This window comes from Heloderma suspectum, chromosome 5 (assembly GCF_057233095.1).
Source record: "Heloderma suspectum isolate Gila_16-S chromosome 5, 16-S_ref, whole genome shotgun sequence".
NCBI classification, from domain to species: Eukaryota; Metazoa; Chordata; class Lepidosauria; order Squamata; family Helodermatidae; genus Heloderma; species Heloderma suspectum.
In genome coordinates, this window is record NC_139462.1 from 76,267,225 (window position 1) to 76,283,811 (window position 16,587).

Genomic DNA, 16,587 nt, shown 5'->3' on the forward strand with positions numbered 1-16,587 from the left:
CACAATATTTTTTCCTGCACAGTATCAAACTGGCATTTCTCTTGAGGTTTTTCCCCCAAAACTGAAAACAAGATTAAATTTCCTCTAATTGATGTTCTCCTTTTTGTTTTTAAATACAGGGACCCTCTAAGAATTCAGCAATTGCAGAACCAAATCCGACTGGAAAAAGAAGCTGGCCAGTGGTGTCATCAGCCGTTGTCTCCAACGTTCCCCCCTCCGCCTTCAGTCCAAGAACTTGAGTCCAGCCACGCTGCCACTTCCCCTGTGCAAATGAGCGTTCTCAACTCCCATTCTCCTCCCACCATGCAGTCATCCAGCTCCTTCAACTATGCCCGTCCTAAACAGTTCATTGCTGCACAGAACATCAGCCCTGCTTCAAGCTACATGACTCCTTCATCCGGATCTTCCACAGCAAGCCTTCCATCCCCTATGTCTCCTACTGCTTCTCAGAAACAATTTGGCAGAACATCTGTTCCCCCTTTCTCTCAGCCATTTTCTCCTGAGGGGGAGTACCCATGGTCTCCTTCCCCACCCCCACCCCCTCCACCTGTGTTTAGTCCAACATCTACTTTTTCAGTGGCTGATTCCTTTCCACTGCCTCCTCCTCCACCACCTCCTCTCCCAACCTCTGTCCCCTCACCTTCCCGCAGCCTTTCTCCAACATCTAGATTTTCAAGCTCTAGTCAGTCCCCCGCAGCCTTCCTCAGCTCCATGCTACCATCCCAGCCACCTCCGGTCTCTGTTAATGCACTAGGACTTCCAAAAGGTGTCACACCTCCGTAAGTTTAAATATTTGGTGAACTTCTCAAAAATAATTTTTCAGTCTTTGTTTCACATTTTAGAGCTATACTTTTAAAGATACTCCATTCTTTTCTTTGTAGTTAACCTAGTGTTCCTAGTATGACATCTAAGAGCACATCTGTATGGCAATGATTTCAGATGTTGGATGCACACATGCATCATTCATGGACATCTGCCAGTATTCATGCCCTTCCCCTTATGGGACAAGCACTGGCACCTTTGAACTATTAGCCTTTCTTTCATGCACATGGTTGCTGGATGCTGCCCTTATTTTGCATGGTGTGGCCAGCTTCCTAGTAAGGGAAGGTACTAGGGGCAGTATCCAGTAGTCTCGATGAGACTCCATTCTTTCCTTTGCACCCAAGGAACCCACTGTGACCACAACAGGAAGCCGGCGCTTTCCAAAGGTACCCTGGAAGTGAGCCAACATGTTTGTGTCTGAATCATGACAGGTCAGCAGAGCTCCCTTCTGCGAGCTCCGCTGACCTGCCCCATACTGGAAATGAGTATTTCAGCTCATTTCCAATTATTTTCAGAACTGCTAGCTTCCTGTTGCACTAGTGGTCATTCCTGCTAGCATGCAGACAGCCGTGAATACTGGTCTTTGTAAGTATTACCAGTTCTTTTGAAAATCAGCTGATAGCTGTTGAAGGGAAATGGCCTTCTGTGGGCAGCAGCATAGGGTGGAATTTTATATTACAAATAGAATACAGAATTGCCAAGTTCATGCTTGCTTCATAATATTGGGGGGAAGTTAGGGGCATGTGTAGGTAAGTAGCAGAAGGTACATCTATGGATTCTCCACTACAAATCACCCTGCGAAGCTGTTTGCTTTGTTTGTTTGTTTTTACTGTTTTCCCCCTAACTAGGCTCTGAGAAGCACTGCTGTGAGGCCCCAAAGCCTGGTCGGGGCTTTGCGGGCAAGAGTAATCAAATGGAGAACCTTCTCTCTTGTTCAACAGTTCTCCACTGTAAATGCACCCCTACCACTGCATTCACATGAATTGGCAGACATGTATTTGGGGAAGACCTGCTTGCCAGTATAATCCATATTTCTGCCCTTACTGATAAAGGATTCAGCTAAGTATGTCCACAAGAACATCATTTTTATGAACGTTGTTACACTGGAGTACATCTATGGTCCCAGCATTCTTTTTCTGGCACTAGTTGGTACTGGATATTTCGTGGGAAGTGTAGAAAACTTAACCAGGAAGGATTTTGTTAATTGTTTCTGAACCTTAGCAGAGACAGAGTCCCCTGTGAGCTTCCTTTGATACTGCATTGCATTCTGCTCCTGGTCAGGCCTTTCCTTTCACTCTTGTTCATTACCCTCAGCTCTTCCCACACTCCTAGCATTGTTCAGCTGGGACCTGTTGCTTAAAGGTCAGAAGCTAAGGAGTGCTGCCCTTCTCCTTACTTCCTAGTGGCTGTTTCCAGCTGGTACAGAATCTGGGGACATAATAGCAAACACGTCCTCCATAGGTATAGTGAACGTTAAGGATAATGGATGCCAGCTTCCTATATACAAGTAGAAGAATGGAATCCCTTCCTCAGCTGAAGCCAGAGGAGATATCTTGATTTCCATGAAATCAGAATTTTATAGAGCTCTCAATCAAGGCTCAATAACATTTGTTTGTGAACGTGTGGCATGGGAACATGAGCAATAAATATCGCATAGACATTTCAACCCAAAGGAAATTCATCGTTGTGAATTAGAGGCCTCTGTAGGCTGTGGATTTGGCAGCACTGCCTAAGCCATCATTGTTCAAGTGAACATCTTCCAGTTGGATAGCTTTAAGGTGCTAGTTTGCCAACATATGGATTTAGCCATTCCAGAACCTTTAAAAAAATCTAATCAAAATCTGTCCTGCCAAAGGTTTGTTTACTGCATACAGAAAACATTTTGAAATGGCAACCTGGCTACATAATAAACACCATTTCAGCACTCAGCATTAAGCATTGTGTATGTTAGGGGAATTGGAAGTAAAATGCATCGATTAGTGGGCTCTGGCAATCCGTGGTAAAATTCCTGTAGCATCCAGCCCCCTTCCCCTCCACAGAGATCTGTATAGCAGCTTGGCAAAGATGCAGGGACTTTTTTGGGCCCCATAGACTGTACATTGGTTGGGCCCTCCACCCCACCCATGATCTACCAGCAAAAACTGCTGCTTATGCATATATATTACATACATAGACTTGCAACCATGTATTCTACCTAATTATTTTCTAGCATCAATTCCTCTCTCTGGCTACTAGATAAAACAGTTGATTTGTTTATTTGTGCTACCCAGGGAGGCTGCAATTTCTCTGTCTCTGTGTGTGTATGTATGTGTGTGTGTGTGTGTGTGTGTGTGTATATATATATATATATATATATATATATACACACACACACACACACACGCTCAATCCTTTCCAAAACAAGGCACCAGCAGTGTCCAAGTTCAGTGGTGCGTACTCCCAGGTACGTAGGTATAGGATTGCAGCCTAGATGGTTACAGGGGAGGTGAAAGGGAAAATCCCCATTCCTCTCTGTCTTTAATGAATCCCAATTAAAATATCCCCAAATACCAATCTATAGTCAAACCATCTCTTCACCTTTCTAGCTCCCTTCTTTAAAATGCTTAATTCCAGTCTGTTATGGAACTGGAAGGGGGGATGACTTTCCCTATGGATGGATGGGATTCAGGAGGAAATCAGCAGTGAATAGGATATCTGCCTGCAGCCAAGTTTCCTCCACATCTATTTCATACATACAGGATATTGCATCACTAGTGGGGGATTGAGCTACCATTGTTTTGAGGTTTGGGGTAGAACTGTGTTTATTAGTCACCTGGAATTCACCACAAGTGTTCCATAGGAAAAAGTGAGTGTAAAAAGCTATGACATCAAAGTGTTTCCCCACAGTTGCCTCTCAAATTAGAGCAGGGCTCATCTCTCTCTGGGACATGGAGCAACTCAGCCTATAGAACAGCCTTTCCCACCCTTGGGTCCCCAGATGATGCTGGACTACAATTCCCATCACCCATGACATTGCCACAGTGGATGGGGGTGATGGTAGTTGTAGTCCAATGGTATGGTAGGGAGAGGCTTCTTATAAGATGACAGCCAGATCAGTACAAAAGTAACGTTCAGCACAGTACATCCCACTGACAGCATTATCGATGTGGAAGTGTTTCAGCACTAACCCCCAGCCCCAATGTCCCCAGCCATCCCATATTGAGGCAAAAGATCTGAAGGTGGCTTCTATCCTCATTTGAATGCAAGTAGATACTTTTGTGTGTTCAGGAGCCCTGCTTTATTAAGGTTCTCAATTGCTCGGAGGTTTCCATTCAAGTCCAAGCGAATGCGAGTAGAAACCCACCCACTCTTTCAGACTTTCCTGCTCAACACAGGAAGGTCAAGGACTGAGTGGATGGGATGTTGGGAGCAGGATTTGCATGCACACCCACATCCCCACCACCACTTCTAGCCCTCAAGTGAGCAGGCTGAATACCTGCATAAGGCTACTAACAAACAAAAGTACCGATCAAACCAAAAGCACACCTCACAAGCAAGCATTGGTATTATAGTACACTGTTCTTTCAGAACAAAAAGTGAAACATCCTGAATACACCCATGCCTTCCAAGGACTCCTTTGACAATATGGCCACCTTCTTTTATTTTGCTGCTCTCTGCATGTGCTGAGAGCGGCCCCCGCTTGTTTGGTCCTCCTTGCTATCCGCTCCTGCTATCTTCTGTCCCCACTCTGCTGGTATCCAGCCACAGCTGCCAGCACTTCCAAAAGAAAGCCAGCCTCTGCACATCAGGTGCTCCACTCAAGTGGTTCCCCACCAAAAACAACAGCACATGCCCCTTTCACAGGATGCCCACGTCTCACTCTGAGTGGGGGGTGAGGTTCAAGGGGCTGACAGACTCCCCCCTCTTCGTCTTCCTCCTCCTCCTCTGATGCAGCTGAGTGTCACAACATGGATGCCCAGCACACAACATGATCAGCATGCCCCAGGTCACAGCCAGGCTTTGTGGGAAGGGCCTGTACTGGCAGACAGTGGAAGATCTGCTGGGGGCCAGGCTGGTGGGCAGCAGCTCAGCAACTGATCCCCTACAGAGACCCAGGCCTGGGACACCCACCACATCCTCTTCTTGCATGAACCTTCTTAGCGGCCATGCAAACATAGTTTGTCCTAAGGACACCTCTCCATTCCCCCTCTGAAGCTCCCTGAGAGGCCTAGGCAGAGTTTGGAGGCCAGCTGGTTTGTGGTATGTTGTTCCTTTTTAAGGAGGTAGGATTTGGATTGCCCCCTTCCTTTTCAGGCCTCCATGCTCCTTGCCCATAGCCAAGTTATCCTTAACTACTGCCATTCCTAATTTCTCCTTCTAGTTCTTATCCTATCCTGCATGCATCCCTGCTTCCTGTTCCTTCCAATTACCTTTGCTGTGGGTCTGAGTGCTTTGAATTAGAACAGGATTCCAGATGTTTTGGACTTCCAGAAGCCCCTACCAGTGTGGCCAGTGGTCAGGAATCCTGGGGGTTGAAGTCCAAAACATCTGGAAATCTCCTTTCTGCCCACCTGAGAATTAGAAGATATTGAATGCTTTTTTAAGTTGCATCAAAGGGCAAAATGCAGGCTTTCATGAGTCATGACTAATTTTTCTCGCTTAAATTGACTGTATCCATTTCAGCCACCAGATGCATAGGTGGGTCTAGCCTCTAGATATCTTCAGATCATTAGAACCATGGAAAGAACCATGTAGCAGAAACCAAAACTGGCTCAGCTTTTTCCTTTCTGCTTGCAAAAGCCCAGCTTTTACTTGTCTCTAAAGGGAAACCTGAATTCTCCTTTTATTTACATTCATGGAATCGCATGGGTGCGCCTGAAAGCACAGCTGGCTTATAGGGAGGCACTGCAAATATACAGTACATAACCACTAGAAAGAGAGTGTAGAATTAGTCATCTGTCCATGGCCAGACTGGAATTCCTTTCAAAGTTGAGGGGGAAAAAAATGTATTTTCAGCATATGGGTATGTCAGCTTGAAAGAGGGAGACTTAAGCAGGGTTTACCCAGGGTTGATTGTGCTTGTTCTTTGGTACTGTTAATCTGGACGCTCACAGAGAATGCTGCTGTGTACAGAATTGCTAGCGGTAATGGCCTTGAATAGGCATAGCAGGCACCAAGTTTCATAAAGGCCTCTGAAACTTAAAAAGAAAACATGGCTTTTGAATTAACGTTGTTTACACGTTCCAAAATTACCATAAAATATTTTTTCTTTATTGCTGATGTTAAATTTAATTGCTGTTTCCATGTTCTTCAAAGTAGTGAATCAAACTGTAAAGATCTCTGGGAATTGAGAAGTTTAAGGATGTTACAGGGAAAACAGTGTCGCAGGGCTTTTTTGCTTTTACCTGAGTAGATGCAGCTGGTTGTCTCATCCAAATGGGCTTTTTTGAATTTGATTTTGCTTCAGTAACTACAGAGTCATCAACTATTCACTGCTTTTCTAATTTATTTTCATTGATCAAAGATGCTTATGAGAAATATCAAAGGAAGGCTATATATCTCTATCAGGGATAGAGGGCAACCTGGTGCCCTCTAGATGATTTAGACTACAACTCCTCCTATTCTTGGCAATTGGTGATGCTGGCTGGGGCTTATGGGGGTTGTAGTCCAACACATTTGGAGGACACCAGGCTGCCCCCTACTCTATACTGTTGCTGCTGAGCTGTTCATTGTGAAGGGTATCTCACATTTAAGTGAAAAGGGCTTGTTTGCAATAGGAAAGACATTTGTCATAAATGTGGGCACTTACATGAAATTACAAATAATGATTTCAGTCCAGTAATGCAGCCTATTGTGCCCAAATCCTTTTTTAGCTATGGTAGGATCTCCAAGCTTCAATAATCCCCAACCACCACCACCTCTGTGTATATTGGATTGCAGCTAACGTGAACATTGCAAGAGGACATGTGAGCTCTTGATCTCTTCCTAGTCTATATTTTGTGAGCCATGACTGGTACAGAACATTCTGCCTCCAGTGACTGCAATTTGGGTGGCTGTGGACCTAACATCCTTCTCATGCTCCTGATGTGTCGGGGGGGGGGGGGCTGTTGTTACTTTTTCTAGTTCTTTGTTTCTGTGGTGCTCATCCCTCAGTAGGTGTCCTCATCCCTCATAAATGTTTCTGGATGCATTTCCGGAGCATCAAGAGCTTGCTATGTAGAAGAAGCCCATAGGCATTTGAAGGAAGCAAGGCATAAAGAACTTTTGTGTCTTCGGTCCCAGTTACTCCTATTAAGTCCAATTCTGGAAGGGAATCCTAAGGGTAGGTCAAAATCTTGGCTGAGCAAAGGCTTTATTTAGGGTGCTCTGAAATCACTGCTTCTCAGTAAACTCAGGAAATGTGATTGGTATAGGCCAGCCTGGTGGCTTCCAGATGTGCTGGACTAGAGATCCCATAATCTCCAGCCACCAAGGCAATCGACCATGCTGGCTAGAGATAAAGAGAGTTGTAGTCCAACACATCTGGAAGGCGCCCGGTTGGGGAAGGCTGTCATAGACATATGCTGTGCAGATCAATACTAGAGTTATCCAAGGTTAGTACAATAACATGTATGCATAACATCACTTCACTTTCTGTTCATGGAATCTTCTTTATGATCTTCCGAAATTTAGTTCTTCATTTTCTGACACTAGGGCCTGTGTTTAATTAAAGACTCCCCAAATTTTGAAGGACAGAAGCAGATCTTTGTTCAGATGCCCCATGCCCCATTTCTAATCCACATGTGCTGTAGACTACTCCTGAATAAGCATTGACCAGAAATTTGACTTCAAGGGAGGTTTGGAGGCGCTCTGAAGGCTGTGCAGTAGCCAGAAGGACTGACTTGTTCTATCTTGATAAGTGGTTGTATCTGGAAAGGTTTATTTTCCATATGCTTTTTATCTGCTTCTATTTCCAAGTGATTGCTACAGCTGCATGAAAAAGGGTGTGTTTTTTTTTTAATAACAAGTGACTTACTGTCCATCTCAGCGAAATAATGCCATGATGTGTATGTTGTAGTGTGTTGGAGAGAGGGAAGAGCATTCCAGCTTCTTTACTTAGAGTCCCTCAGTAGGGCACCAGCCAATGTTTTGCTGTTTTTGGCTTACCAACCTGGCTAGAGGCCTATGCACATAGTCTCTGCAGACTCTGCAGAATCTTCTTGTGCTGTGTTTTAAAGGAGCCTCATGCTCGATGGAAATTAATATGAGTTTGCTTTTTTAATGGGCTTATTTATTATTTTTGATATGTTTTGAATTATATCCAGCAGGCACAATCCATGAAGCTCTGCTGCTCCATAACCCCTAGCCCCTGTATGATTCCTATCGCAATAATTAATTAATTACAGCAATGCTTGGTGGATTGCACCAATGGGTGAAAACCTGGTTTTCTTATTTTCCCTGTGAATTTTTAAAAATGTTTTTGCCTTTTGGGTTGGTAAAAAAAAAGGCTTGGGAAGCATTTTCGGAGTCCATGTTAGATACGAAGAACATTAGAAAGAACTGTGCTGTACCATGAGGATCTGTCTAGATCAGGAGTCTCCAGCGCAGCTCCCGCAGGTGCCACTCCACCCGTGAGCCAGGCTGAGGTGCCTGCCAAGCTGTTTCCCCCCTCTGCAAGTGAATGGAGCAACTCTTCCATTTACTTGTATAGGGGATGGAAAGTCCTCCCTGCCAAAAAAAACAGCTGGAGGGGGGGTGAAGTCCACCACCCCCATCAAGGACCCTTATGGCAACAGCATTACCTTGCCCCACCCTCCAGCCAATTTATGGCTGGGGAGGGGATTTTCCTATTCAAGCCAGTGTATCCTATTCAAGCCAATGGACTCTGCACTCCCTCCAGCCATTTTTCGGCAGGGACCACTTTTTCCCCTCCCTATGTAAGCTAATGGAAGGAAGGAAAGAGGAGACAGAGAGAGACAGAGACAGAGAGTGACAGAGAGAAATATGAAGAAAGAGAGAGAGAGAAGCCAGAGTGAGTAGCACACGCACAGGGTTGCACAATCATGCGCGCACACACAAACGGGGGGGGGCGCTCCTGTCACTTTTGTGATTGCTTCCCCCACCCCCCCTACAGCCAATTTGTGGTGTTGCCTAGGTCACTTTTTATCAAAATGCCAAATGTGCCCACAGGCCTAAAAGGGTTGGAGACCCCTGATCTAGATCAGCAACGTGTTTCCCACTGTGGGAAAACATATACCCTTAGAAAGCCCACAAGCTTTCATGATAGCAATAGCTTTCCCTGCTGTTTTCTTCCTCCCAGCAATGGTATTCAGAGGTATACTATCTGTGAACATGGAGGTTCCATTTAGCTATCAAGGGTAGTAGCCTTTGATAGATGTATTCTCCACAAAGATTGTAATCCACTGTTTTAATAATGTTTTTGTTGAAAATGTATGTATATGAATTACAGGAAAAGGCTTGCATCTTCAACAAAGAATAAATTGCAATATATTATGAATAATAATTGGAAATACAAAGCATAAAATTATAAACGTAATTGTATAAATTATAAACATTAATATCAATGCCATACACTTTTGGGAACCCCCCAAAAAATGGGGGCAGGGGGAATGGACTGTTTCAAACCCAAAACAGCAGCACCCCCACAGTGCAATATTTTGTTACAGGTTCCAACTTGTTATCTAGTTGTCCTCTTAAGATGAAACCTGTTTGATGATGGAGTATATGGTTTCTTAGGCGCCATCATTGTTACTTGCCATCATTGTGTTATGTGGTAATAAATTCCATAAGTTAGTTATGCATTGTATTATACCATTATATAATTATGAGTAATGCTGTGTTGATAATAAATGTTAACACTCCCATTCAGATGATGATTTCTGCAACTACTGTCTCTATATATAGCATCCATACTGTCTGTAAATGATCTGTATTTTCTTTGCAGGGGGTTTCCAAAGAAAACAGGTAGAACTGCCAGGATTGCATCTGACGAAGAAATTCAGGGCACAAAAGATGCTGTTATCCAGGACCTGGAAAGAAAGCTTCGTTTCAAGGAAGACCTGTTGAACAATGGCCAACCAGTACGTAACTGCAAAATCCAAGGAGTGCATTAGGCATAGCACTTGGAGCAGTATTCTGAACTATTTTCTTAAATCTGTCTAAGTTTGGAAAGAATCCAAAGTTCTGGAATTCATGTGGACTTCAATTTTATATTACATTGTATTCTGTCTTATTCAATATGAAATAAGAATGGGGGAAATAACTTCAAAATACAGACCTGGGTCCAAAGATCCTTCTGCACAAGCCAGTTTCCACACACGCCCATGTCTACAAACCTCTACTACTTCCTGAACATTCATTCCAGATTGAGGAACCTTCTAGAGTGGCTTTTGACAGGGTGCAGAGGGCTGGGGAGAGATTGGCAACATTCCTCTATGCAAGCGGCGCTGCCTTGCATTTCCTTTCCTTCACATGTGCAGCAGGATCTTTGCATCCAAGCCACAATTCTTAGATCACACAAATGATACATCTGTCCCTTTATCTTGTCTCTGAGCACGGCCATATCAAGTGTGCAGGAAGACTTGCTTCCTGTTTTTAATTCTCAGGTTTAAGTCTGGGAGAGACTTACGCTTGAATATGCATTGCCATCTTCCATTCGTTTTTAATGGTTCTTGCATTCCTCAGTCACTTTGCTATCACTAGGGATGTATAAGAACTTCAAGTCAGTTCGCAAATCATCAGAATTTGCCTCATGTGCTGCTGCGAAAGTGAATGCAAATGGGACAGCATTTTTCAGAAAAGGTTCACACGTTCCCAGACTTGTGAACATGTTTGAAAAATACACTTTTTTAAAAAAAAATGTGCACTGTAAAATGTGGATTTTAAAAAAATACACATTTTCACACTCTTGTCAATGGAGGGAAAGTGCAGTTTTGGAAAACATGGACAGAAATTGCGCACTTTTCCCATTTTAAGTGTGCACTTTTCCCATTTGAATGAAAAGAAAAACAGGTTGCAAACAAAACCTGGAGGCAGGCAAATTGGAGTTCAGAGAATTTCAGTGAGCTTGAGTATCCTTGATCCTCCTATCCCTAGCTATCTCCTATCCCTTTAACTCGGGTGCTGAAAACTATTAAGGGACTATTAAACTGCAGGCTATTAAGGGAATTCACCTAATGCTGCCAGCAGGGCTAGAAAATGAAGATGAATAGGTGCTAAGAAACACTTTCTTCTTAACTTATATATCCATTCCTGATTACCTTTATTTGAACCTGCAGGGAATTAAAGATTACTTCTTGTGCTTTTAACAAAAAGGTTTAAATTACAATAAATATGCATATTTTCCATCTGTTCAATACCATTAATATGGAGGTTGCAGTGAGGAGGCATGTCTGTTGTGAGTGATACAAACTAAGTAAGTTATATAGCTCAGATACGGCTGCAGTCTAGTATCTGCATATAAGAACTATTGAGTGTGTTTCTAGGATGCTTGCCAGGAATGAAAATTCCATATATTCAGCAACTTATAAACTATAGCCATACATTTTCAACTGTAGTTTGTAGTTCACCTGAATTATTCATCTGAAATTTTCACATGGCTTATAGTTCGTACCTTTTATATTTTTGATGGATAATTTTATAACAGGAAAGAAAATTAGTATTACATGGACTACTTAGAACCATATTTTTTTTTTCGTATTAGCTACTTAAATCCATTTTTTCTTATGTCTCCTTTGGAGTCCTCACTCTGGTAGTGCATATGTTAACTATTTAAAAATAAAAATACTTCAAGTAAGTTTGTTTTTGGTTTGGTGGAATACATTTTTTAAAAAAATGAAGTATAGAGTAAAGCTCATCATAGAGCGAAAAGTGGAAATAAACAAAATGAACTTTGCTTATAGTGGGCTAGGTCCAGAGATTTCCTTCCTGTGCCAGAAGAAGTCTTCCTCCAACAGAAGGAACCTTTGGATACAATCCATTGTAAAGATTTGTTGATGGTGGTCATGATGGCTTTGTAGTGTTGGGGTGTGCACAGGTCTGTGTCTCATGCAAAAAACTTAGGGAGTGGCCTTCCCGTACACACCCTAAAGCAGCTTTCTTCAACCTGGTTCTCTCCAGACATTTTGGATGACAACTCCCAGTATTCCTGACCATTAGCCATTATTGCTTGGGCTGATGGACAGTGAAGTCCAAAACATTTGGGGAGCACTAAGATGGAGAAGACTGCTCTAAAAGGACATTTGCTTTGGGGTTCTAAGGATGAAGTGTGCCTCCAGTTTTGTTCAGGGGAAAAAGGTGCTTCATCTAGCAGAAGTTTGGAAAATACTGTCCAAGAAGCTAATTTGTTACATGGGGTGGGGGGTATCGTCAAAATTTGTTATTGAAACCACATCATTGTTTTGTGTATAGTGTGTAGTCTATCTGCTCATCAGGAAGCGATGCAAACATCTCTTTATCTTTTTTTGGTTTAGAAGTTAACGTATGAGGAGAAGATGGCTCGCCGACTCCTAGGTGCTGACAGCGCTGCAACAGTCTTTAATGTTCAAGAGTCAGAAGAAGAACTGGCAGGACAGGTGCTGCTCTGTAGCTTTCTGTTCGCATAATAAAACATCCATTTTCTTTCACTTGGTTCTCTCTACACCTGTTTTTATTTTGTTTCTGAGGCCTGGTGAAGACAACGCCTTTTTGCAGAAAATGGAGTCATGCCTGAATGGATGGTTGGCTTGTAGGGTGGGCTGCTGTGGAAAGAGGGGTGCTTCATGCTTCCCTCCTCATGTCCTTCCTGCCCAAGTAGAGTTCGGTATGCAAGCCTGTGGACTGAAGGAAAAATAGGTAGGCCTGAGGGTTTAGTCAAGGGGTGCAGAACCTCAGGTCTGGCATCTAAATCCAGTGCTCCTGGGGTCTCCAGATGGTGACAGCCCTTTTCCCCATGACCACTGATCATTTGGTAGTTTCCCAGCTTTTTGCAATTTTATCCCTCATTCTCAGAGGTTGAAATGCCTCTCCTAAAGCTTTGTTACTGGCAGCAGTGTGCTGGGGGTGGGTGTATTCTGGCCCCACCCACCACTGGAATGCTGCTTCGGATTGCTTCTCAAAAATGGAATTTGGTTCAGCTGAAGGAGGTTTAACACCCCTGGTTTGACTAGATCAATCAAAGTTGATATGTGCCTCAGTTTTCTGTAGATCTCATAATGGCATGATGTCAAGTCCACACATAATTGATTGGGTGTGGATAGTCTTTGTTGCAGTGGGACACCCATACTGTTGTTTGCCCTGTTTAAAAAAACACACACTCCAGCACTGGAAAGGGAGAGTAGATAATCATCAAAGAACTAAATTGAGTTTGTTTATTTGTTTTATGCAAAAGTCTCAACAGCAGGGCACTGCTGAAGTGGGGGAGCAGATAGCAATGCTGGTGTTGGCCACTCTTTGGCCATGATGCGCTTCTCCTGCACATATAGTCCTGTGAGCTGCTCAGCATTACTTGGAACATGAGTAGCCTTTATGTCAGGGGCCGCTGGAATGGGAGTTGCAGATGGCCATTCCATGGAAGGCAATGGCCAGGGGCAAGGCGGTGTGCTCAGTGTTATTTCTCCTGGGTTGAGGTCTGAGAATGTGAGGAAAGGGCTCCATGATTCCCTCTGGGCTTCCCTCCCGTGACTTGTATGCACAGGAAGGAATTCATTGTGCCATTCCATGTTAAACAGCTATAAAAGCACTCTTGTGCTTCAGGAGCACAATAGGCTGGGGAGACAGTCAGCCTTTAAAACATAAAATAATAATAAACTGATGGAAGTCCCAAGCCTTGAATAGGAAATATGCTGAAAGCCTTAACAGAGGAAACAAGGATGTAGGCTCATCAGTTAAATCAACTGAATTGGTCAACTTAAAGTAGAAATGGAAGGTTTTATGGGGTGCCCAGATTCTTTCTGCTGGCGGAGAGTTATTTGGGTCAGGACAATTATGTTTAATCATATAGACAGATGCATGATTACTTTTATGTCTGCAAAAATGTGCTGTTGGAATTTGGCCTTACAAGAGAATAGAGTCATATAAACTAAGGGTGATTTAGCCAAAGACATGTGTAATATTTTAGAAGCAATTGTAGTGCAGAATTGCAGTGTTTCCTTGCCCACAGGATGAGGTGGAAGGGCACTTTTAACATCTGTTCCCATTCTAGCTCATTCTATTGCTCTGATCCTTCACTGTCTGAAAATAAAATGCAGCTGCTGTATCCTGAGATGCTTTTTTGTTTTTTCTGTAAGCAATCTGCAGAAGTTCAGAAGTGAAACAAAAAGTAGATTTTTAAAACCTAACAAAACCATTTCTAAGTTTTGTTGAAATGGGTATTCTGACCAGTCATCTACTGATTGATTGATTGATTGATTAACTGATTCCACTTTTACACTGCCCAATAACCCAAGTTCTCTGGGTAGTGTACAATAAATACATTAAGAATATAAATACAAACAATAAACAATGAATTAAAAACAGCACATAATAAAAACAAGATAATGCCAGCAACAAAGAGTAAAAACCCTATAGCACATAACCAAAGTAAAACCAGCAGCAAAATAAAGTGCAGCCCCTGTCATGACCCATAACAAGTGGTGTCCAGATCTAATAAGAAGGGCCAAATTGGGGGGGGGGGATGCTTGTTTGTAGCCACAGATGCCATTTTGTTTTCATTTTTTATTTTTTCCCATTTTTGGCACTCACTGGGGGAAGGGTACAGCTCCCATTAGGGTTTAGGGGTGAAAATGGCCCCTGGACCATAGTTGTCCACCCCCAATCTAAAAGCACTAAAAACTGTTTTTAAAATGCCTGGAAGAATAAAAAGTTCTTCAACTGGTGCCAGAAAGACCATAATATAGGTGCCAGGCAAGTCTCTCTGGGGAGGGCATTCCACAGATGGGGTGCCAGCACTGGAAAGGTCCTTTTACCTATGTAGTAAATTCTGAGACAAGAGTTCTCTGAGACAGTCTTCTTACGCCTCTTACTTCCAGTGTCCATCTTCTTTTGTTCCTTTACAGGGAACTGGCTCTGATGCTTCTGTAGCGACTCCAGAGGATGTTCAAAAGGTTTCACTTTCTTCTTCTTTCTTGGTTTGCTGTCCTCTGACCTCTTGTTGTCTTTTCCTTCTCTGGCTTTACAAAGCTGTTTCCAGAAATTAACAATTGATCTCTTTCTTTGTTGTGCATAATTCTTTAACATTCACAATATTTTAAAGCTTTGCTGTGATATACAGTAAGTTCCCTGTGGCTACAGCAGTTCTTGCAGGAGAGACTTATTTGTTGTGTGAAAACCATGATGTCTAGCAAAGTTCTTTGTTAATTCCATCTCTAACTCATATTGGATGGAAGCCACCAATTGCAGTTTAAAAGTTAACTATGTATTAACTCTATGAATCTGAAGAGATGGTTGTCTTCAGCTCCAGCAATATGGTAAGTCCAGTTACCATATACCGTGCCTTCCCACTGCTGGACAACACTAACACTGAAGTTATGGTATGGGGCTCAAGTCTCCAGATGACCCTCTCTCCACACAGTAGAAAATGCAATACATTTTCAAGTATCTTACACAGGGATGGTGAACATGGGCCCTCCAGATGTTGTTGGACTGCAACTTCCATCACAGCATACCCAGTGGTGAGGCATGATGGGAACTGCAGTCCAGTAATATCTGGAAGGCCACATGTTTTTCACCCCTGGTCTACCACATGGTTACTGTCTGTTTTTACCCATTGTTTACCTCTATTTTCAAGGGGAAAAAAACTAATTCAACTGCAGAATTTGGGAAATGAGGGAATTGGCAGTCTGGGGGAGAAATTTTACAATACTTGAAATCCAACCCTTATTGTGTGTGTCCACATTTTATTGTGTGTGATCATAGTTTCATAAGAAACTCATTTGGAACAGAAATTTTAATGTTTTGTTTTATATAATGCAGTTTCCTTCTTTGTATGCAATTATAATGGATTTTGTTATTGATCTATATAATATAATATAATATAATATAATATAATATATAATGTAAACAGTGTAGACAATGGAGTTATTTATGATGCTATCAATCTTCTTATTCGATAAAGCTGGGATTAACTTGAGCTCTTTTTGTTTGGTAGGAATACAAAGTCTCCAGCTTTGAGCAGAGACTGATCAGTGAGATTGAATTTCGGTTAGAACGATCTCCTGTAGAAGAGTCTGACGATGAGGTGGAGCATGGAGAAGATCCCCTCGATAACAGCATGGCACCATATTTTGAGATGAAGCTGAAACATTACAAGATATTCGAAGGAATGCCAGTCACCTTTACATGCAGAGTGTCTGGAAATCCAGCCCCAAAGGTGAGAGTAACGAAACCACCTTGGAGGAACACACGAGGTATCAGTGGGCTTTCCCCTACATTGGCATGGGCCATTTCTCTTTTGGAGAGTCAGTCAAATGCATTTGTTGTGCTTTCCCAGTTTGGTTAGAATGGGGCCCATTCACACAACCTCTTGGGTGTGTGATAGCTAAACTTGAGCATATGGCCAGCATTCAGCTCACAGCAAGGTGGCTGTGTCATGTGGCCACATGAATAACTGAAGTTTTCGCACCCCATCATATGTGCCATTGAAGCTTTCCTCAGAGCTCTGTGGAACTGAAAGATGAGGCATTCTGCTTGAAAAGGGGATTTAAGCCTGTGAGGATTTCCTTTTGGAGCTCTCCCAACAGGTATCACTCAGTTCTTCTGGTTAGAACTGACCACCCAGGATCTTTTATTAAAGGTATAGAACAGCCTTCC

General features: G+C 42.8%; 1 protein-coding gene across 1 annotated transcript in view; it reads left to right on the forward strand.

The window, feature by feature from the left end:
- PALLD (palladin, cytoskeletal associated protein) overlaps nt 1-16,587 on the forward strand; it is a 358,283-nt gene that overhangs the window by 310,256 nt on the left and 31,440 nt on the right. Inside the window, exons 11-15 of the mRNA XM_084856416.1 lie at nt 120-779; nt 9,746-9,881; nt 12,273-12,374; nt 14,835-14,882; nt 15,926-16,147. Of these exons, the coding sequence (XP_084712542.1) occupies nt 120-779; nt 9,746-9,881; nt 12,273-12,374; nt 14,835-14,882; nt 15,926-16,147 (1,168 nt within the window). The remainder of the gene's footprint in view (nt 1-119; nt 780-9,745; nt 9,882-12,272; nt 12,375-14,834; nt 14,883-15,925; nt 16,148-16,587) is intronic.